A 23,486-nucleotide genomic window follows, 5' to 3' on the forward strand; every position below is an offset into this window, starting at 1 on the left:
TCCTAATAAGCTGTTGTAACCCATATATAGTTTGTCACATGATTATACGTTAATTAACAATGTTCAGCACCACCTAAATTAGGATTAAAAAATAGATTAATTGAAATGTTTAAAATTGAATATGAACTATAATTTCAAACTTTTTTATATTATTATTTTAAGAGTTAAATATATTTTCAGTTTCTAATATAAAATTAAAATTTATTTTTGTTTAAAATTTTAATAAATTTTGATTCTCAACCAACTTTAACGTGTGACTATTCAGTATATTTATATTTTTAGGTGGTAATATCTCTTTGTCTTAAAAGGCTCGTAATTTGTTGTATGTATTTCTCACAATCTTTCCGTCGAAACAATTGCATTTTAATTCAAATAATAAATTAAATTACAATAGAAAGAGTATATTTAATAGGACCTATGAGCCTATGATTCGGTTTGATATTAGATGTAGTTCTATTCTTCATTTTGCAAGACTGGGTATATATCACTGAGGTCATTGGATGCTTTAAAAATCAACCCTTTAATGACACGTCAACATCATTGGAGATGAAAAACTAAATATATGATTATATTTTAAATTATTAGGTTTGTAAACACATTATAGCCATTTATTTACACTTATGTAAACCCAGAAACGTTTGTTTGAAACACGAGTATAATGAAAGTTGTGGGATTTGATAAATTCATACACATATTCTTATAAAATCAATAATAATTTATGTCTAATATTATAACCCAGTGATATGAACAAAATCAACTTAAGTTAATTAGATTAATGAAATAATGTTTTATTAGGTTGTGGGTTCCTTATTTTAACTGTTTTAAGATAATATAAATCATTATTAAATATTGTAATTAAAAAGTATAAAAAATTTAAAATATAATTGAAGTTATCTTTTATATTAATTCTATACAATATTGAAAAATAAAAGTCGATTAGAGTTGGTAAAAAAATGTCACTGATTATGATATATGAGATATTGAAAAATAAGAGTAGAATGAAGTGGTTACATAAAAGTTAAGAATTATATGAATACTAAGTAAAAGAAATAATTATATTTAAGAGTAATCTTAGAAAAAATATTGTGTATGCTAAATAGGGGAATCCCTAATATTGTATATATTGGTATACATATATTAATTTAATTTTAATTAACTATCAAAATCTCTAAAACTAAGCTAAGTCAGATCAATTAAATATTATTAATTCAAAATTTTGATTTGATCCTAAGTTCCAACAATCCAATGATTTCATTCTACTATTGTTTTTAATATAAAATATATGTTGTTTATAAAAATCAGTTCAAGATAATAAATGATTTAGATGACTATCTAAACTAATATAGAAAAAATGTAACATTTTAGATTTGTAAAGTCCTTGAAAGTTAAAACAATAAATTACCAATAGTTCAGATTAATATACCATATATATATATATATATATATATATATATATATATATATATATATATATATATATATATCTCGCATAAAAAATATTTAAGATGTGTCTATTATCACATTAATTATATTTTTTTCACAAATATCATACAATGTTTCATACTGTTATTTAGTTTCTAACTGTATTTAACTAATTATTTAAAGCTTAACAATACGTTATTTTAAAGTATAGAATAATAACGAATAAAAGTTTATGCGATCGATTCTAAGTTTATGATATATGATGTATTTAATTTATTCGAAAAATTTGTATTTTTTAAAGTCGTTAAGAAATTATTTTATAGATAAAATTGTTATTGAAACTGTCCCAACTACAATTCAAGTGTCGTAAAATCCAAATGTGACCAAGCTAAGTGCATTGGAATTTAGATACATTAAATTGTATTTTTTTAGGTTAAGGTTCAATATTAACTTTTCTGTTTTTATTCTTCACATCTCAGTTTAAATCGAATTTGATTTCAAGTAAACGAAAACATATAATATATAATATGATATATTTTCAGAAAGAGTTTATCTGTTAAATTTAAGATTTACATACTAAATAAAAATATACTTCACTATTAATTAACAATTAATTTCAATTATAAGAATTCGGCCACCTTTTCCACGTATGATCGACAAACAAACCAATTCGAAAAAGATACACGAAGAAAACTTTTTATCATTAATTATTTTTTCTTTATCTTCTCATCAACCATATTATTTTTTACCTGTCTCAAAAAAAATAAAAAATGAAGCAGGTTTATTTATAGCTTAAACTGGTGAATAAATTTTCTGTTGTTTATCATTCTTCTCAACATCTTTACCTTATTAAGGTTTCACTCGTATAAAAATAAAAAACAAATAGCTTATTTTATAACGGAAATAGTTACTGTTTGGTTGTTGTTCGATTAAAAGATAAAAAACAAATTGTTCCTTATTAAGAAAAGATAGGTTATTTTATAAAAATGATATTAATATTAACAACGGAATTACATACAAGTAGTTAATATATTCGTATCTGTTTGTAAAGCATGTGAACTGTCACTGACTCCGGAGGTCTTATACATAGCAGCGTGAAAGTTGATGATTGAAAGAGCAGAGACGGTGAAAGATTTTCTTTGAAAAAACAGAGAGCGAGAGTTGTGACAGAGAGAGCAATGGCAGGGGGAATAGTTGGAGGTGGAGAGCGTGGAAAAAGGGCTCATCTTTATGAGCACAAATTCACTTACTATTTTGCCTTTACATGCATTGTTGGGGCTCTTGGTGGCTCGCTTTTTGGCTATGACCTTGGTGTTTCAGGTCATTCTTCTCTCATCCTTTTCTTTTTCATTAATTTGTTCTCGATTCTATTCATTAAACATCTAATTCTTGCATTAACTTTATTACTTTTTATTACTCTTCGTCATCAGGTATTTATTTTTTATATGCAACAATTGCAAAGTGGTATCATGATTCTGGATGAATATCATTGAAAGAACCTGTTCAGTGAATTTTTTATATGGATAAAATGTTTACGATAATTTTTTCTATCATATTTATTTTATAATTCGAATTATTCTCATTTATCATTTTTTATCATCCATAATCAGTATCATGTGTATTTAACGTTTTGATTTCTGAGTCGAAAACTGGGCCGGGAATTTCGACTTCAATTTCGTATTTCTTTCAGTTGAGTTCGCTGTTCACAATAAACTCCAGTTATTCAGGGAATGGAACAGACGTGGTTGCTTTAAAGAAAAGAAATATACACTACTTCTTCTATTATTATTATTATTATTATTATTATTATTATTGTTATTGAGTTCGATTTAATAATTTTTAACTGGAAATATTTAGATCATTCTAATAATTAGAAATTCTCTTAATTATTATTTTTGGAACTATTTAATTATATATACTAAAATTACATGATCATGTAACTGTCTTTTGGTCTAAAGGAATTCATGCTTAGAAAGCAGAAAATTCAGAAAAAGTCTGTGCAGCAGGATAATTAGCGATTTCCCCATTCCATAGGAAGAACTGTCTGTGATGTTATAGCTATGTTCTTCTTTTCATGTTGTCTCAAAGAAAGTTCAAAATGAGAAATTTGCTTGTGATGCTGTGGTGTCAGGTGGGGTGACTTCAATGGATGATTTTCTGAAAGAGTTCTTCCCAAAAGTGTACAGCAGGAAGAACTCGCATCTGAATGAGACAGACTACTGCAAATATGACGACCAAGTCCTAACACTGTTCACATCGTCCCTTTATATCTCAGCACTGGTCATGACATTCTTTGCCTCCTACTTAACAAGAAGCAAGGGAAGGAAGGCCAGCATCATAGTGGGAGCCCTTAGCTTTCTGGCAGGCGCAATCCTCAATGCAGCAGCTAAGAACATTGCAATGCTGATCATTGGCAGGGTCCTTCTCGGTGGAGGCATTGGCTTTGGTAACCAAGTGAGTCAAATAAATACTCCAAAACTAATCCTTCACACGTAGCATGTTTGTGATTGTAGTTTCAACGTTGCTTCTTGTTTCTGACTGGATTTCTAACATGCATACGTTACTTACAAAGAAATATTATTCTTAACGGTGCATTCAATTGTGTAGGCTGTTCCATTGTACCTTTCGGAAATGGCTCCGGCAAAGAACCGAGGAGCGGTGAACCAACTGTTTCAGTTCACAACTTGTGCTGGAATCTTAGTTGCAAACCTAGTGAATTACTTCACGAACAAAATCCATCCCCACGGATGGAGGATATCACTGGGTTTGGCAGGTGTTCCGGCAGTTTTTATGCTTATTGGAGGTATTCTGTGTGCTGAGACACCTAACAGCCTTGTGGAGCAAGGAAGGTTGGACGAAGCAAGAAAAGTATTGGAGAAAGTTAGAGGTACAAAGAATGTTGATGCCGAATTTGAAGATCTTAAGGAAGCAAGTGAAGAAGCCAGAGCTGTGAAGAGCCCATTTAGGACACTCCTCAAGAGGAAGTATAGGCCACAACTGATCATAGGTGCCTTGGGGATTCCAGCATTCCAGCAGCTAACTGGCAATAACTCCATCCTCTTCTATGCCCCTGTCATTTTCCAGAGTTTGGGGTTCGGTGCTAATGCTGCTCTCTTTTCATCCTTTATCACCAATGGCGCTCTTCTAGTTGCCACCGTCATCTCAATGTTTTTGGTTGACAAGTTTGGTAGAAGAAAATTCTTTCTGGAAGCTGGATTTGAAATGATATGCTGCATGGTAACTACTTGTTCTAGCTCTTATTGTCCTTTAGTTTTATCAAACTAATGCAACGCTTTTAATGGAATTGCTAATTGCACTTTTTTTTTTATTGATTTGCAGATTATTACGGCTGCGGTTTTGGCTGTGGACTTTGGACACGGGAAAGAACTTGGAAAAGGACCCAGTGCTGTTCTGGTTGTTGTGATATTCTTGTTCGTGTTGGCATATGGGAGATCTTGGGGTCCCCTTGGGTGGTTGGTTCCGAGTGAGCTATTCCCATTAGAGATAAGGTCAGCTGCACAGAGTATGGTGGTGTGTGTCAACATGATCTTCACCGCACTTGTTGCTCAGTTGTTCCTCATGTCACTTTGCCACCTCAAATACGGAATCTTCTTGCTCTTCGGTGGCTTAATTGTCGTCATGAGTTGCTTCGTCTTCTTCCTTTTGCCCGAAACCAAGAAAGTCCCAATAGAGGAGATTTATCTTCTTTTCGAAAAGCATTGGTTCTGGAAGAATGTTGTCACTAACGACCAAAATGGATCAGAAGGGACGCCAGTGGCAAATGTTTAAAATCTCAGCATACTAATATATGGAACAACTCTAGGTTTCTTTATATATTTTTTTTCCTTTTTTTAGAATACTGTTTGTTACTTTCATTCTCTAAAAGATAAATCTCCGCATAGTAGTGGATGGAAACAACTCTAGGTTTCTTTATATGTTTTTTTTTTTCCTTTTTTTAGAATAGGGTGGCATTATATTGACACCATTGTCAAAAAATACATATCCACATAGTACTATATATATATTTTTTTCTTTTAGAATATTGTTTGTTGCTTTCGTTGTCAAAAATCAATCTATTTAGACATTTTCTTTTAAATATGATTTATCGCTTATATATTTATTTAATCTCCTTTTCTCAGCGATGATCACTTCCTCTTTTAAATATAAGTAAACAAAAGATATAAAATGAAACAATAAGACTTTTATTATCATTTTTTGAATTGAATAAAAAGTGTGTAGAATGAGATGAATAAAAGGTGACTCAATGTGCCAAAAAGAAGGCAACTTAACGATAAATGCAATTAATCTCTACGTACCTAAAAGCTTTATTTGTTTCCTATCAAATTCGGAAGATTGTGGATTCACAATCTTATTTTTCCACCATTTCTTCATCATTCTACCTGAAGTCCATACAATGAAATCAGCACTCCACCCCATTTCATCATGAAATATAAAACAATGATATGATACTTCCCGTCTTTCCATACCACTACGTACATTACATTTTATTTAACACGGCATTCGACGTCTAGCCACAGCCTAAGTCATGAGGAGGCTGATAACAAAACCATGACAGTGAGTAAACCATACCGATATAATATTGGGATCATACCACGGAAAGTAACAAAAGCAAAGGCCGAAGGAAATAAGAAAATACTTTGTCAACAAATGCACTACGTATGATTCAATGAACTCTACTGCAATGGCATCAGAACTTTAGATAAAACCATCCAGCATCATAATAAAAGTTTAGCAAGTTCATCAACTCCTAATGTTCCTTGTGGTACATCATTCAGTAATTGGCCATCAAAATTAGCTTTTCTAGAAATTTTAGTACTCCTCGCCTTTTCCCGTTTCGTGGAAACAGTGGTAGTTTCTTTAGTCTCTAAAGTTGAACCTTCATTCTTGTGACTCTTTTCAACCACAGCCACAGCCTTTCTTTGTTTCCCAAAAACTGGTCCAGGTGGAGCTGATTTGGCAAAGGCAACTGCTTTTTGGTAAATATTGTCCGCATCCAAAGAATCGTTATCTAGAACAAGCGCACTACCTTGCTCAACAGCTTGTTCGAAGAGTAACAAAATTTCTTTCATATAAGGAGCAGCTGACCTTGGTAACTGACTGACATCTACTTCTCCTAAAGTATCTAGCAGCTTATCACAATGAGGATCTACCATTCCATTGGTATAATTGTCACCACCTCCAACTGAAATTGAAGCAGAAAGACCAACACAGATGGTTTGGCTATCCATTATATTCTCAGCTCCATGGTTATCACTCATAGCTCTCGTCGAGCCTTCAGAACTGTTATTATAGTGTGATAAGGTCACACTTGGACAGGGACTCGTGCAAGGGTCAGGCTCAGCATAGGAATCTGTAGCAACATTTGCGGTTTCAACTTCATAAACTTTTGTAAGTGAAGCAAGCTCAGTAACCTCAGAAATAGATTGCCTGCTATTTTCAATGGGATATGGCACCTCAACCTTACCCAAAGTAACATCACTTGAACTGGAGGAAATGGTAGCGTCATGTGATAAATTGCTTTCATGCTCTACTGTGTTCTTCTGTAGACCTTGCGCTGAGATTTCTAGGGCCTCTGATGGCCGTGGTTCAAAATTTTTATTGTCAACAATTTTATTGGCTTCCTTGAGGTCATCTCCAAGATCTGGTATAGAGGACTTCCAATTAGGTCCTCTCCAAATAAGTATGTGCTCATATTGAAAGGAAAGCAATGTGCACGGTACAAGATCCTACAGTCAAAAGAATAGTTGTGAAAGAAAGATTTTAATATAGTATATCCTCATTAATTAATGTAAAAAATCCAAAATAACAGGGAAAAAATCTGAGTCCATATTATCTTCGACAGTGGAGCCAAAATTTGTTATACCCTTAGTTTTGCTCCAATTTTTCGATAGTCACTTTTATTTAGTCCTTGACAGTTTATACGCACTAGGTCACACTCTTCAAATGCCTCCCTGACAGTGTTAACTAGGTTATAGTAAACACCATTTTTTCCTGTAGCATGATAAAAGTAGCCAATGCATTAGAAAAGTGTGTATCAGGGAAAAAAAACAGCTAGATCCAGTTTGCCAAGAGAAATTAACTTTTCTTAATTGCTAAACTACACGTTTCTTCCTTAAAAAGGTACCTAGCCGGCATATTGGAATCAATTTGCGTCCCTTTTCACGCATTTCAGTTGCTTCTTCCAGAGTTAGACCTTCAGGAACTCGCGGAATCAACCTAGGATATACTGGACTCACAGGTTTCCACAACATCAGTGGAAAACGTGGGCGTGTTTTATGATTGTAGTTTCTTCCTCGAAACAGGTAGACCTTACCGCCCCGTCTGAAAATGACTTTACCCCCTGTCTTTTCCTGAAAAACCAGATAACATGAGGCAAGAGAAAACTCAAATGATACAGCACAATGTTATTTTGCACATTTCCATTTCCTGACAAATCTGGCACTTCTCCAATCATTATTTATCTTCCGCCTCCTCAATATTTGACTGAGAAGAAAAATATGCTAATACGAATGTATACATGTTTAATTTGCAGAGCTCATTTGAGAGCAAATTAACAACTTGGAAACATTCCTAACAATCTAACTACCCAATTTTACAAAACTAGTACAAGTAACATAACTTATTGACTGCTACATTATAGATGAATAACTATTTCGGTAATTATTATAAAATTTCAGGGATGCAAATTATCATAAATGTCAGTATGTGATTAGATGTGAGAATTTAAAAAATTTTAAGCATTTAAATTAACATATTGTTATGATAAAATAGAGAAGAATCCAACCTCTAGCTGCTGGCAAACATTATCCATATCGACAGTACACACTCCCAAACACCTGATCTTGCACACCCTCCGCCGCTTCCAATGAGCATGTATATTATCCAACATGTTATGCGTAAAACCATCTCTACCTAAAATAAAACACAAACAAAGACAATGAATTTTCCACCACAAGCACAACAAAAGAGAGCAGAAAACAGTAGCAAGTAGCAACAAACGAACCCATATTGAGTTGGCGTGGGGTTTTCATGCAGGATTTAACTAATTCACGAATCTCCTCCTTCGTCAATGGTTCCCCCAAAATCTCCTCCCTCGACTTCACGTACCTAGGTCCTGTCCCAGGCAAATACGGCCCCGGCGACTGCACCGGCTTAACCCCCTTCTTGTGCGGCGGTGGAAGCTCGAATGAATCGAACTCCTTCAGCTTCTTCTTGCTCGGCGGTAGCGGCGCGCGACCCGTCCACGGACGCGGCATGGTGGCCGGACCGAACGGGAGGAATGGCGGTTCTCGTATTTTGGTTGGCTTCGCTTTGGGGGTTTCCGTGTAGCTGTACTTGAACTCGAATGGGGCACCATCGATGACGTAGGATAGTCCGTCGTCGCTGATTTTCACGTTATCCGGGGCGGAGGTTATCCGTCGCGGTTTCAATTTGGGGATGTTGGAGAACCTTAACGCCGGGTGGGACTCCGGGTCCACGTTGGGCCTTGGTGGGCTTTTGGACCTGTTGGCCGGGCCGGAGGGTCGACTCGTTCGGCGTGCATTGGGGGATCTGTCGGAGCGGGTTTGCGGGTTGCTCCAGCGAGATAGTCGGGTCTCCGAGGATGGACGCGGGTTGGGATTGGGGTCGAGGGTTGGGGCGAAGATGGGAAAATTGTGAGTGTGTGCGAGCTTCAGAGCCATGAAGAAGATGATAAAGTGTTCTGCATTCTTCAACTTAGTTTGGGTTCATGAGTGTGTTTGTGTGTGTGACATGGCATAACGTATTAAAACGACGCCGTTTTGCATGTTTGCTACCTCTATTCTTATGTCAATTACCGCTTTCGTCCCAAAAATATTTTGTAAATTGCTCTCCGCATTAATTTCGCAAGTTAATTCTTCTTAACTCTTTGTACAAGTGTTTTACCGCCACATTTTCTTTCATTTTTTTCTAACAAAATACATATATTGACAATATGAGACATCTGAATATCAATTTTTATGACAAACAATGTGATAATTCATAATATTTTTATAATATTCTAATTTAATAAATTTACACTATTAACTCAAGTATTAGAAGTTGGATATTAAGTAATAAACAAATACACTTTAACATAATATGAAGTTATAATCTTTTACGAGTCTCAAATAAATATTTATTAAAATATATAAAGTTTTTTTTTCAATAAAGGAGGATTTATGAAATATAAAATTATATATATATATATATATATATATATATATATATATATATATTTAAAAATTTGTAACTTTCATATAAACTTTAATTGATCATTTTGATTCTTCTAAAGTTATTTTCTACTAAATAAATTTATAATATTACAATTTAAATTTTTCCCGGCTCAAGAAATTTCAATTTAATAATCAAAATTCTTAGATAAATTCTCATATCATCATCAATCAAGGTTACCAAATTTCTATAACTAATCCATATTCCACATCACCAATTCACACAACACTAATTTCCCCAGATCATCAATTAAATTCAGCAAAACATGTTATCAAAGGCCATGTCAGCTTGTTAGTATTTAAAAAGTATTAATAATTTTTTTTAAATATAATAAAAAATATTTAAAATGTTATATGTTTGTATTTTTATTTTTAATTCTTGATTTTTCTTAAGATACAGACAAACATTTTCCTAATTGAAAAAGAAAACGAAAAATAACTTTATTTAATTTTGAGAAGTTTGTATTTTTAAATGGACAACAATAATTTATAATAAATAAAATTTAGAAGACGAAGTAAATGAAGCGATGCAAATAAATTAAAAAAGAGGTATTTTAAAGGTATAGTGTTTTATAAAGAATAATCACAAAAAAAAAAAGTTTCGTAATTTTTTATTTTATTTTTTCCTTTTTTGTTACAATTTCCTTCGTCCAAAAATACATAACACATAAAAGTTAATTGAAAAATAAATTTAGAAAATACAAAATATGAAGATATTTACAGGAATAAATATCTTCAAATAAATTAGTTTGCCTGTGTGGCTGTTACAAATTATTAGTATATGTGCGTTTGATGAACACATTTCCATTATTAGATACTTTAAAAGATTTTACTTAGATCTCGTCTGGTTCTGGTCCCGAACTGTTTCTTTGTTTGGTCACAATAAAGTCAAAAAAATAGCGAAAAGGAGAGAGAAAGAGAGCTTGAAGTTTGTCTCTTCGGTTTCGGTCTTCACTGTACTACTAAGGTTAGTCCTGCACTTCCCCTTGTTGTCTCGTTCCTCTTTGCGAAAATACGAAACAAATGTCCATTTTGAACTCTTTGCTTTTTTTCGCTTTCTTCAAGTTCCTCAAGTCACATGCACCTAACCTTAAGAAACAGTGAAAATTAAGACTCAGTGTTTATTTACTTGATCCGACTCAACATTTTGCTGGATTGTCTGTAGTCTCTCTAACTATAAAATATTCCAATTTTCTTAGTAGGATCCTTTGATTTTTTTTCTCTTCAAGTCTTCTTCAATGATTTGTGAAGTCATAGTAGCAGAATGTTTGGGAGATTGAAGCTAATTTGTCAAAGAACGAAGTGATCTGGTGTCATCTCAGTTCTTAACTGGTTTACCTGTTTCCATATTTTTATGAGTTATGTCAAATGGGGAACCGGAGATTGCTTTTTCTGTTGGGGGTGCTTGCTGTTAATTATTTACTGTTTCAGTCAATATTGGTTCCATATGGAAGTGGAAATGCCCCATGGTCTTCTGTGCCTCAGAAGTTCGATAAAGTTAGATTTCCATCATTGCATTCGACACCAAAGTACTTCACTAATTGGAGCCCCCCAATGGGCTCTGTTTCAGGGTTTTCTAATTCTTCTGCTTTCATTGCCACGGTGGAAAAAATGCCCAATCCTATTCTTCAATTTGAAGTTGGGGACGGTAACAAAATGGGAAAGCACAATGATGAAAACGGTGACTTAGTCTCTGAAAGAAACATATCTAATGATGATGTTTTTGAACATGGGACAGATAGAAATGATGCTCGCAGTTTATCTGAGAAGAAAGATGTTGGAAGAAAAGGTGACAGATTGGATTTGGAGAGTGTTGGATCCCAAAACTTCAATGCAATTTTGGCCAAGGGAAGTAATGTTAACTTTTCAGGGAAGCAATTTTCGAAAACCGGAGGGGGAGCCTGGTTGGTAAATGATAATAATATGGATTCAAGGGAATATGATGGTGTTCGTGTTCATACCTCGCACAGCTCAACTTCCTCTACTAATGTGACTAGTCTTGAAAATTTTGCCCAGAAAGTTGTCTTTTCTGCCTCAAACAACAGTACTGCAATGATAACTCCTAGGAGAAAGATGAGGTGTATGATGCCACCTAAAACAAGAACATTGATTCAGGAGATGAACCACATTCTAGTACGTCGCCGTGCTTCCGCTCGTGCAATGGTATTTATGCTAATATCTCTGTCAATTATGAGTTAGCTACCTGGACAAGACATTGCTATGGTTATTTCAATCTGAAGATCTACTTTTTGTTGCAGAGACCCAGGTGGTCATCCAAACGTGACCTGGAAATTCTTGCTGCCAGGTTAGAGATTGAGCATGCTCCCATAGTAACACAAGACAAAGAACTTTATGCTCCTCTCTTTCGCAATCTTTCTATGTTCAAAAGGTACGCTTGATGGACTTGTTAAAGGAAATATGAACTCAACTAAAGATAGTCCTTGGATTACAAAAAAAAACTAAAGTCCTTCCTTGACATGCTTATGTTTTGAGTCAAGCTTGTTCATACACATGATTCTTGTAATTGATCATTTAAATGTAATGTACCTTAATGACAAGGCCATTTTAGTTTTCTCCCCTAAATATGATATTTGTCTTCATTTGTTTGGTCCTACATTCCTTTTTATTGTCTGACTTGGGTCTGAGCTACTATGACCAAAGTTCAAGATCATCTAACTTTTTTCTTGTTGGATTTGCAGGAGTTATGAACTTATGGAACGCACTCTCAAGGTTTATATATACAAGGATGGAGATAAACCCATCTTTCATCAACCTATACTTAAGGGACTATATGCCTCAGAGGGTTGGTTTATGAAATTGATGGAGGAAAATAAATATTTTGCTGTGAAGGATCCTTCAAAGGCACACCTGTTTTATTTGCCATTCAGTGCGCGTATGTTAGAGCACTCCCTTTATGTACGTAACTCTCATAATCGAACAAATCTCCGTCAGTTTCTCAAGGACTATACAGACAAAATATCCGCAAAATATCGTCACTTCAACAGAACTGGTGGTGCTGACCATTTTCTTGTTGCCTGCCATGATTGGGTATGCTGTGTGTTCTTTATTTTTTCCTCCTTAATTCTACTTGCACACGAACCATGGTCATCATGTTCTAAAATTATCACTCATATATTAAGTTTTCTACTGAGTTACATCATCTTTAGTTTTCTTTTGTACTTTGCGTGTATATAAACATATCAGCCTATCAGAAATGTGCATTTGTAGCATAACACTATGCATGAGTGCGTATTGGTACAAAATTTACGAGTGGATTGTTGCAGGCTCCATACGAAACAAGACACCATATGGAATACTGCATAAAAGCTCTCTGCAATGCCGATGTGACTCAAGGCTTTAAAATAGGAAGGGATGTTTCTCTTCCAGAAGCTTATATCCGATCGGTTAGAGATCCTCAGAGAGATCTGGGAGGAAAGCCTCCTCACCAAAGAGCCATTCTTGCCTTCTATGCTGGAAATATGCATGGTTATTTGCGTCCAATATTGCTAAAGCACTGGAAGGACAAAGACCCTGATATGAAGATATATGGTCCAATGCCTCATGGTATTGCAAACAAAATGAATTACATCCATCACATGAAGAACAGCAAGTATTGCATATGCCCTAAAGGATATGAGGTGAACAGTCCAAGGGTCGTTGAAGCCATATTTTATGAGTGTGTACCTGTGATTATATCTGACAATTTTGTTCCACCTTTTTTTGAGGTTTTAAATTGGGATGCATTCTCGATAATCCTTGCTGAGAAAGATATTCCCAACTTAAAACAGATACTTCTCTCGGTATCACAAGAGAAGTATCTCAAGTTGCAACTTGGGGTCAGAAAGGCTCAGAAACATTTCTTTTGGCATGTAAAGCCCTTGAAGTATGACCTCTTCCACATGACCCTTCATTCAATTTGGTATAATAGAGTGTTTCAAATAAAATTGAGATGATGATACATACAAGTCCTCTGAACTACAAAGCAGATGCACACCTGACACGAGGGTTCTGAAAAAGAAGAGCAAGTTTCTGAGTAGTGTGAGTAACTCATGATTATGAGAGAATATAATAGGAACTTGAATTTGTATTCAGTGTTCTAGACTGTCCTATGTGTATAAAGTCTGTACCATATTTCTCTTGAATGCATAAAAAGGAAAGCTGGAATTATTACATTTCAGAAAAAGCAGCCAGAAGAAGTAAAAAATAAATAAATAAAAACTCTCATTGATCTTCATTTGGGAAAAAAAAAACAGTGTCTGTATTTGTAGCTTGCAACGTGCTGCACCTTCTGCAGGCTTCATGTTTCAACTGTATGTTGTAAAACACTATCAGTACTAGTCCATTATTTTGATCTTCTTTAAGATATTGCTATGCAGACTTTGGATACTCTTAGCTTATGAACTACTATTGTTAAAACGGCAGCGTAGTCAGAGTTCTTGACTTTGTAATTCCTTGTTGAATTCTGTCACACCTCATCACAATAATGAATTGTTTTTGGCTTTAGCTCACTTGCACGTGCACTTGACAGAGCACGTGTGTAGGGGTATTAAGTAGCTATATAACCTAGAGATGTCAATTTGACCACTGGTCCATGGGCTAATTCCAGCCCATTCTTCAATAACCTCCTTTCAGGGTGTTCAAACGAAGGGACCAAAAAAAACTTCAATTCCTAAAACCTTTTTTCAAGTAGAAATGACGAATTCCATATTTAAATGAATTGGACTCTATTGTAGTACAAGAACAACAACATAAAACCAACAAAATAAATGACGAATTCCATATTTCATAAAATATCAAGCCCTATTAATGAATGGTTAAAAATCAGTGAATATATATATATATATATATAATCATCTATCCAAATAAACTGTGAAAATAGTATTAATGATTAAAATAAACAGTATAAGTTAAAATATAAAACAAATTATTATTATATATCATTATCAACTTCTTAATTAATGAGAAGGTTTTCAAAATCTTTATTTCATATAAAAAATTCTACCTTGTGAGTGAAAACAGAAAAAAAATGTAATAAAATATTATTACATCAAATACTTCCATTACTAATTAAAAATATAAAAAAGTCAAACATTCTTTAATTTATATTATCTAATACTTCTACTGTATTAATCTAACAAGATATCCAATTCTCTCTTTTTTCCAACATCGTCTTCGTCTACGCTGATGACGTCCATTGATCTAAATAAATAGGAAAAAAAGGAATTGAATCTCTCAATATGCAAGAATATAAAAAAATAAAGAGTGTGTAAGTGATATAATTTTTATATATATATAAATATGATATTCTAAAAGTAGTATATTTATTATTTGGAATCTTCTGTACTAGGTTTTATTAATAGCGTGACACTTTATAATTCACTATTGATCTATTATACAATATGTTGACATTCCATTTTATTTGAAATCTTCTTGAAAAGGAATAAATATCGCAGTTACATGTCCTTGTTATTTTGTGGAAGTCTATGTTTTCTTATACAAAATCAAATAAATATGTATTCCCATAATTGCATATCTGGTTAAAGGAAAATTTTAAATTCTTAACGATCTGAACTAATATTCAAATTTATTTATGCAATGCCATGCTTATAAATTATGGTGAAAACAACATTTTATTAATCAAGTTTTTTTTAAAAAAACAACTTAGATTTTCATGTTTTTGTTATGAAACATGCATCTCAAATTCTAATGAAACTTAATATTTAATGTGAGGATTAGTATGTTAGTGGGTTGGAGAAATCAAAAGGAAATTGAAAGTAATTAAGACTTTCAATTATTTAGTATGACAAGAAAGTTGGATAAAAGAAATGGAATTTGCAGTTATTTAGTATGGCAGCAGCAGCAGTACATGAGAGGAGCAATAAATGACATTGTCAAATAACAGATAACAGCATTAAAGTGTTCATCTTTTAACTACTGAAATGTTCCAAATTTATGGCAGAAATTGCAGAAAGGATTCTAGTTCTATTTGAACCAGACTAACTATATCATAACTTGGACTCTTTTCTGCAGCATTTCTTTCTAGTTAGTTATGGTGTGCTGTAATATCTATAACTAGCTAGACTCAATAAAAATTATTTAATTCTGTGATCTTGTATCCTTAAATAGAGAATTGAGTGAAAACCGATTCATTATTAGAAAATAATGTGTTGCTAATAGGTTGTAAAATTAAAAGATTAATTATGATTCTGATACTAAATCTAGAAATAATTTTATTCTATCCGTAAAAGATAATTTTTTTTCCTGATGCGATTTTGTTAAAGATAATTTCATCTCTTTTTTTTCTAGCTAGGACAAAAGAAAATCATATAATGCATCTAATTACTATAGATTTTGACGTGTTTTTGTATGTTATTATGCAATATTTTATTGTATTATATAGATATATGTACTACCCTTCTTTTGATAATGTGACTTGTTATGTTTTAGCATTCACATATCCAACAATTTGATAATGTATTAACATGTGTAATATAATAAAATATACTCCTAGTACGTCGAAATAAAACTAGGTTTGGTACTATATTTGTGTTTCTTAAAGAAAACACGTCGTCACCTAATATATATTTAAAAGAATTTTACATAATGAATATACTTTTTTGGAAAATATTTAAAAGTAATTTTAATGTCTTTTTGATAAATTAAGAGTATTTTCTTCTAAGAAAGAATTTTAAGTTTATGATTCATTCTTATATACTTTCCATCAAATTTGAGTTTATAATTATGGATCCTGATTTTTAAATAATCTAAAAATATCTAAGTTTATCGAGTTATATAATATATTTTGCGGTCAATTGTTAATTGGATGATATTTTTGAAAAGTAAAATTCCTTCCAATCAAATCAGATAAACAAAATTTCATAACGATCCAACATTGAAGGTAAAACAAATTAACTCAAATACCATTTTGGTTAATGATTTAATTCTGATTAGTTATGTTTGAATTATAATTATATCGACATTAATTAAAATTACATTATGAAAACTACAAATAAAAAAATCGAAATAAAACATAAATTGCATATTAATTATATATTAATTATTTTTATTTTCAAAACCGAACTAATTTGAGAAATACTCAGTGTATATGGATGAACAGGATAAAAAATAAAAAATCAAGAAGACTGAAATCTCAAATATTCAAAGAAATAAGGGATAAAACTTTCAAACTCAAGTAATTATATTTAAAGTTTGTGACGAAAATTGAAAATAAAAATGAGAGAAGAAGTTGAGAATCCCAATATGTGAAGTATGGGTGACAGCTGAATAGCATGTGAAAAAGATGAGATAGTGAGCGAGTGTTATTATTTGATCAAAAACAAATTACAAGATAAAAGAATAACATGTGGTGGCTCCATTCATTTAATACCATTTGTTTTCAGCTCTGCTCTCTGTAACTACCACCCATTATTCAATGCTTTTTCTCATGTTAAATTTTCTCAATTCAACCACATTTTGCAATAAAGACCCACAAAACAAAAATCCGTATACTCTCAAATCATACACAGAACAAGAAGATTCTATTTAATCACACTCAAATCAATGAATTTCTTTTCTTTCTGGTTAACATTTTCACCATTTAATCATTGAAATTGGGTAGCATGTGAATAGGATGTGGTACTAAGATTTTAAGCTATTATTTTAGGAAAAAAATGGATGGCTCCACCCATTCAATAGATAAATGTCTGGGCCCTCCTATTTAGGAGTAACTGACAGCACCACTTTCCAACTTCTTTAACTCTCTCCGATTTAACAATTCTTCTTTAAATAATCTCTCACAGCTAACCTATTTTCGGATATGCCAATTTTCAATATACACTTTGTCAAATCCCTTATTCAAAGCCTCGTGAACCTCTCTTTTATGTTCTTACTTACACCATTTTAGTTACACTTCCTTTAATTGTCGTTGAAAATCAATGGCGGTTGAAAATTTTTGAGACATGCATGTCGTTGCCAAGAGTGCGCCAAAAGGTAACGTTGGTTTCAGAAATTAAAACGATTGGTGAGCCACTGTAGCTGTTTCGTAACATTTTTTTTAACAACGATACTTTGACAACATTTTAACATTATCTACGTGTCATTCTGTGATTGGTTCAAAATTATTCTACAATCAATAATAATAATCATAAACATTAACATGGACCAATAAGAGAATGACATATAAATGATGTTAAAATATTGTTAAAAAAGTGTTGTTAAAGTATCATTATCCTTTTTTTAATAATAATTGTTTGGCATACCTGAATTTTCTCCATTTATTTGACACTGTTCTTAGTATAATTTTTTTTTATTTTTAAACAATACAAAAGTTTATATTTTTATGATGAATATAAAATGAATGTAAAAATGTGTAAGGCTGTTAGTATTTTTTTTAACCGTTTCCTATATGATAACATAGCTTAACATGGAAATGTTAATTTATTTTGAAACAGGGTATGTGTCATTCTCGATTCTGAGAGAGGTAGTGACTACTGGTGTGAGTTCGGAAGTACATACATTAATAGCTTCCCGACATAAAAGTAGTTTAATAGCCATTTCAATATTTAAAGTCCAACCTTTTCATGCTGGATCCACTGCTCCTTCAACCTTTTTCTTAACTTCTTCACTCTTTTAGGAAACAAACAACTTTATCCTTACAATTACTTATCAAATTATTTCTCTTCTTCCTTTCTCTCAATTTTTACTAACAATAACTCTACACTTTTTAGCTTTTCTTATTATTTATTATAGGAAATCCAAATTTCATTTATGTCTACAGCTTCGGAACCAAAAATAGACCCCATGTATTTCTTACAACAAATTTAGTGTAATATTAACTCTTAGTTGTATAAAACTTATATATATATATGATATAACTATAAAGTATTATGTATACATTTATTTGAGTTTTTTATTTTTTTATATTGAATGTGTGATGCTTTTTGTGATAGTTGTATACTATCAAAATAGATAGGATGTTACACAATTTTCATATAAATATTTTAAATTTTAAAAGAATTTTTTTAAAATTCTTCAGATGATTTTTTAATTTCTAAAGAAAAAAAATATTCTTCGTAATCTTTTTGTGTAAAGTCGTCGTAATTTATAAGAACTGTTTTTGGACGCTAGTTTATGATCATTTTAATTTTAATACATCATATGTTACTGGCTAAACGTTAGCAGTGTTAAATTAAAATATAAAAAATACTTTTAATCTTAATAGATGAAAAATAGAGTTAACTCCAACTTTACAAATAAAAATAGTTAATTATAAGTTAAGTTTATTTGCTAGCTTAGTTTTTGTTTTTTTTTTAAATATTTGTGCATGTGATTTGAAATCTATTTTAATTAAATAATCGAACTCAACTATTTAGTAAAGATCAATTACTTCGTCCAAGTATTGTTTCCTTTAAATTTGAATTTGTCATAGTTTTATTTTTAAAAGGTGTATAGAATTAAAAAAGGGATATATGTATAAACTATGATTAATTCTTTAATAATACGAGAGTAATCTGGAATAATATCATTTATAAGATTATAAATTAAATTAGTTGGTTTATAACTTTTTGTAACTTATTTATTACATATCATTCTTTATTATCCTAAATTTTGTTTACCTATCTTTACCTGGTTCAATAATATAAAATTCATTAATTATTACACTAATTTTAATAATTATAATACGCGGTTTAAATTAAAAAAAAAAAACAACCTTACACTATGTAATTGTGTCAACATTACACACAATACCACTTGTAAAAATAACATAAAAAAATAATTTAAATTGATCAACTCATTTAAATAAAATAAATTCTCCAAATAAAAAATATATCTATTTTTCTAAAACAAATATAAATACTAAAAAAATAATTATTTTAAACGAAATCTAAAATTTTAATTGAATAATAATACTTTTTATTTAAAAAATATAAATTTTATTCATACAGTAAAACTTATATAAGTATATCTTCTTAAGTTATTTTATATTTATCAACCAAGTTTTCTAATATGAACGAAAATGATATGTTATGAGTTTATAAAGTAAGAAATAATTCAGTCCCTGTTTTTCTCACACTTATCATCATTAGTTTGTAAATTAAGTACATTTAAACAAATATTATATATATAGTATGCGTTGTTATTATTTTAAAATGAATAGGTTTTTATTGTTCAGAAAACATGATCTAATTAAGTTTGGCGAGGTAAAGAGATTGTTAGGTGTTAAAATAATAGAAAAGAAGTTTATGAATAAGGTAATGAATTTAGAATGGAAAAGTGATGATGAATGTGGTGAGTGTAGATGTTTGTGCTTAGCACAAAAAAATAACATAAGCAGCTTCTCCATTACTATCTCGGCCAAACCCATGAAATTACTTGATAGATATCGTATTTATGAACGCTACGGTTTTAGAATTTATATACAGGAAAAGTAATCAGGAGAAAGAAGATGTGATGAACACATATATTTGCTCACATGTATTCAATCATCATCTATACCGAATTTAACATGTTTGAAAAAAAAAATCTTAGTTACGGTCATTAATGATATCAGCTCAGCGATACCTGAAGGAGAAAGTTTCTCTCCACTGTTTCTTAATGCAATGCTAGAAAAACCTGTTTAACCGAACTCGTGTCCATTCCTAATAGGTTAGGGAAACACTTTTTCGTTATTTATTGAAAAAAGTAGAATCACCACCGTATATAATCACAAAATGGATGCCAAATATCCAAAAATGTATTTTATGTCCACGAAAGATGTAGTTGAGCTACGTTGGATTTTGCAATGCCGGGACCAAATATACTTTAATGTCGTAGTGAGAAATTAGTAAAACGATGAAAACAAACTGTAGATTTTGTTCTGTTTTGTCATCCCCGAGAAAATATAATAAATAAAGCATAGGGTAAGCTGAGTAGTAGACGCACGAACGGATGAAAACGCCAACGTTTTGTTCTGAGCTCTTCTCTCAAAAGTTAAAAGCAGTCCCTTTTCTCATTTCTTCCGGGTGACAATGTGAATACAGTGGCAGTGCTTCTGCTATCTTTCATTCGCTAAAAGACAACGCACTGTGCTATTTTATTTTATCTGGTAAATCCTAATAATAAAATGTAGCAGTGTAATCAGATCGATGAGTAAAAGGGGAAAGATTAACTAACAGGCTTGGAGTCTGAGTCAAGTGTCACGGCCAAACAGGGAATCCAGTAATCACTCCTCCGTTCTGTACTTTCTATCGAATACGTCTATTTTAACATTTTAATTGCATTTATAACACCCGTCTTAATCGTATTTAATAATTTAAATTAATGTGATTAAAGGCTAAACGAAGGAGAGCGGGAGAATCAAAGTGGAAAGAGACATTACCATAAAGTCTGCCACGTCGGCAGGAAGAAAATTCCCATTCAGTCCAAGAAGCCCTCCATTCCTGTGCCAGGCTGTGTTTGTTAGGGCAATGGTCAAGCTATTAAGGGCGACTGGCCCCTTGTTACCTTCCTTCACTCACTTCACTCGCTCATCACTTTCACTACAAATAATTAAATAAATAAATAAATAAATTTTAGATCTTTGTAGATGTGCATGCACCATAACGTGTGACACATATATAGATATATATATTATGTATGCATGTTGATTATGGGATGATGGGTGTTTTGAAAGCAGAGCCATTCGTGTGGGGGTCACTTACAAATATGACCCACGTTTCTCTTTCATATCTTTAGTCCTCTTTTTCTCTTCTCTCCCCTCTCCTTACTAAAACCCAGCCCAACCCTTCACTCCTCTCATTTTCACTCGGCTCCTACTATATATGTACACACACTCCCCTCCCTCCGAGTTATTTCTCATTACATTACATCACTCACCACTCAACACCCAATCAAACCTTCAACACACATAACACGCATACTCACTCACACAACCACTGTCCTTTCAAAATACTCAACCACGTAAGCAAGCAAACGCAATGACTGAGCAACCTGGCTCAGAATCATCCTCCTCTGCTTCCACTCGCAAGCACTCGTCTCCCGAGGCCCATTTGGCAGGTCCGGATCACAAAAAGCCCAAGCAGGCCCGAGATAGCAGCAGCAAGCACCCCGTTTACAGAGGAGTCCGAATGCGGGCCTGGGGAAAGTGGGTATCCGAAATCCGCGAGCCGAGGAAGAAGAACCGGATCTGGCTCGGCACCTTCGCCACCGCTGAGATGGCAGCGCGTGCTCACGACGTTGCGGCGCTCGCCATCAAAGGCAACTCCGCCATTCTCAACTTCCCCGAGCTCGCCGGCTCCCTGCCGCGGCCCGACTCCAACTCGCCGCGGGATGTTCAGGTGGCGGCGGCAAAGGCCGCCGCCATGGAGGTGATGGATCCCCCGACGACTCCATCGTGGACGCTGTCGCAGTCGTCTTCGTCGTCCTCGGGCGAGACGTCGACGGCGGATGAGCTGGGAGAGATAGTGGAGCTGCCGAGTCTGGGGACGAGTTTGGAAATACCGGAACGGAGTGAGGAGGTGGTGTTCGTGGAGCCGGTGGGCGGGTGGCTGTATTCTGAGGCGTGGTGTGACGGCATTTATGGTGAGAGGGAGTGTGGGGGTTATTTTATTGGAGATGAGATTTCAATGCAGGAGTCAGAGAGCATGATTCTTTGTGGCTTTGAGGGTTCCTTGTGGCAGCATTAATGTGTGGGAACTGCTTTCCTTTTTTTGTCCCATTCATTTCATTTGACTTGGAATGTGTGAGCCCTTTCCCAATTTTTCACTTTAAGGGCTACACACATTTCTTGTCCCTCGACAAGGACGATGGATGGACCTACTATTTCTACTGCCACCACCCCTTCACTCCCTTCCACACCACCCACCTACCTCTACGATTTCTATACCTCCTCAACTTCTTCTCTCCATCATGTAATACTGCTACTACTCATAATAATAATGTTATTATTAATAATGCAAATGAAATCCGATATACCTGTAGAAAATAATGCCAGATCTTGTATCATATAATTATTGTTGTATTTTTGCTATACTTTTCATTGACAGGACCAATAAAAGTAAAAGCAGATTCTCTGTTTGCAGTTTGCAATTTTTTTCCGGCTATCTTCTCCTTCTCCTTTTCTCCTAATCAATCCTTTCGTATCTTCAGTTCGGCAGTGAAAATGGGACTTCAGTTTTACCGAGAATTGACCAAATAATAAAATAGAATAAAATTTAACAAGTTACTATTACATGTGCGTTATTTGAACTGAAAAGACAAACAGATTTATCTAGGAGAGAATATACAGTTTTTTATGGTTTATGAAAATAGAATTGGTGACAGTAAGTACAGGTAGAAATGGCTTGTTGCAACTCGTGCGGATGTTCTTATAGTTTCTCACCTCTTTGTGTAGCGATACTGCATTTTGGGAAACTGGAAAGGAGTACCAGCTCCGCCAGTTTTGCAAAATGCGGCAAAGTCCAAAATAATAATGGCGTTTTTACTGACCACACCCACGAGGAATTAAGAATTTTCAAATATTACTGTCGTAGAAAAGCAATAAGACGGACACACGTTGAAGAGTTCGAGCAAGCAATACTAGGTTCTGCGTTTTTAAGTAATTTTCCAAAACTTGACGTGAACAGTAGAGATCCAAGTTCAACTACGTTGACGCGTTTGTTTCTTTTACCACTAATGTCAATGCATAATAAAATTCAATTTTAACTTTCACTTGTCGTAAATTCTGAATCTCTCTCCAACTTCAAAACAAAACTTTTATGGGAAGAATCAAACTTAACAGTACAGTTTGATTTTTTAGGAAAATGTTATTTGGACAACAAAAGTTTGACACATTTT

At 33.1% G+C, this 23,486-nt stretch overlaps 3 protein-coding genes and 1 pseudogene across 3 annotated transcripts; 3 read left to right on the forward strand and 1 right to left on the reverse strand.

The window, feature by feature from the left end:
• Positions 1–2,487: 2,487 nt before the first annotated feature.
• LOC124843049 (sugar transport protein 14-like) lies at positions 2,488–5,850 on the forward strand. The gene is made up of 4 exons (XM_047319679.2): positions 2,488–2,742; positions 3,554–3,876; positions 4,030–4,659; positions 4,762–5,850. Exons 1-4 carry the CDS (start codon positions 2,601–2,603, stop codon positions 5,209–5,211), a joined length of 1,545 nt encoding a protein of 514 aa, XP_047175635.1. The 5' UTR covers positions 2,488–2,600; the 3' UTR covers positions 5,212–5,850.
• A 229-nt stretch (positions 5,851–6,079) lies between these two features.
• Positions 6,080–9,180, reverse strand: LOC124843045 (CRS2-associated factor 1, chloroplastic). Its single transcript, XM_047319668.2, has 5 exons — positions 8,447–9,180; positions 8,228–8,355; positions 7,568–7,793; positions 7,307–7,434; positions 6,080–7,169 (listed from the first exon to the last, which is right to left on the reverse strand). Exons 1-5 carry the CDS (start codon positions 9,123–9,125, stop codon positions 6,159–6,161), a joined length of 2,172 nt encoding a protein of 723 aa, XP_047175624.1. The 5' UTR covers positions 9,126–9,180; the 3' UTR covers positions 6,080–6,158.
• A 1,305-nt stretch (positions 9,181–10,485) lies between these two features.
• On the forward strand, positions 10,486–14,037 carry LOC124843047 (putative glycosyltransferase At3g07620). Its single transcript, XM_047319671.2, has 5 exons — positions 10,486–10,641; positions 10,874–11,837; positions 11,933–12,063; positions 12,374–12,722; positions 12,959–14,037. The coding sequence occupies exons 2-5, from the start codon at positions 11,043–11,045 to the stop codon at positions 13,625–13,627; spliced, it is 1,944 nt and encodes a 647-aa protein (XP_047175627.1). The 5' UTR covers positions 10,486–10,641; positions 10,874–11,042; the 3' UTR covers positions 13,628–14,037.
• A 7,234-nt stretch (positions 14,038–21,271) lies between these two features.
• On the forward strand, positions 21,272–22,739 carry LOC124843053 (ethylene-responsive transcription factor ERF039 pseudogene; annotated as a pseudogene).
• The last annotated feature ends 747 nt before the right edge of the window (positions 22,740–23,486 follow it).

This window comes from Vigna umbellata, chromosome 1 (assembly GCF_029865625.1).
Source record: "Vigna umbellata cultivar VRB3 chromosome 1, Vumbellata_1.0, whole genome shotgun sequence".
NCBI lineage: Eukaryota > Viridiplantae > Streptophyta > Magnoliopsida > Fabales > Fabaceae > Vigna > Vigna umbellata.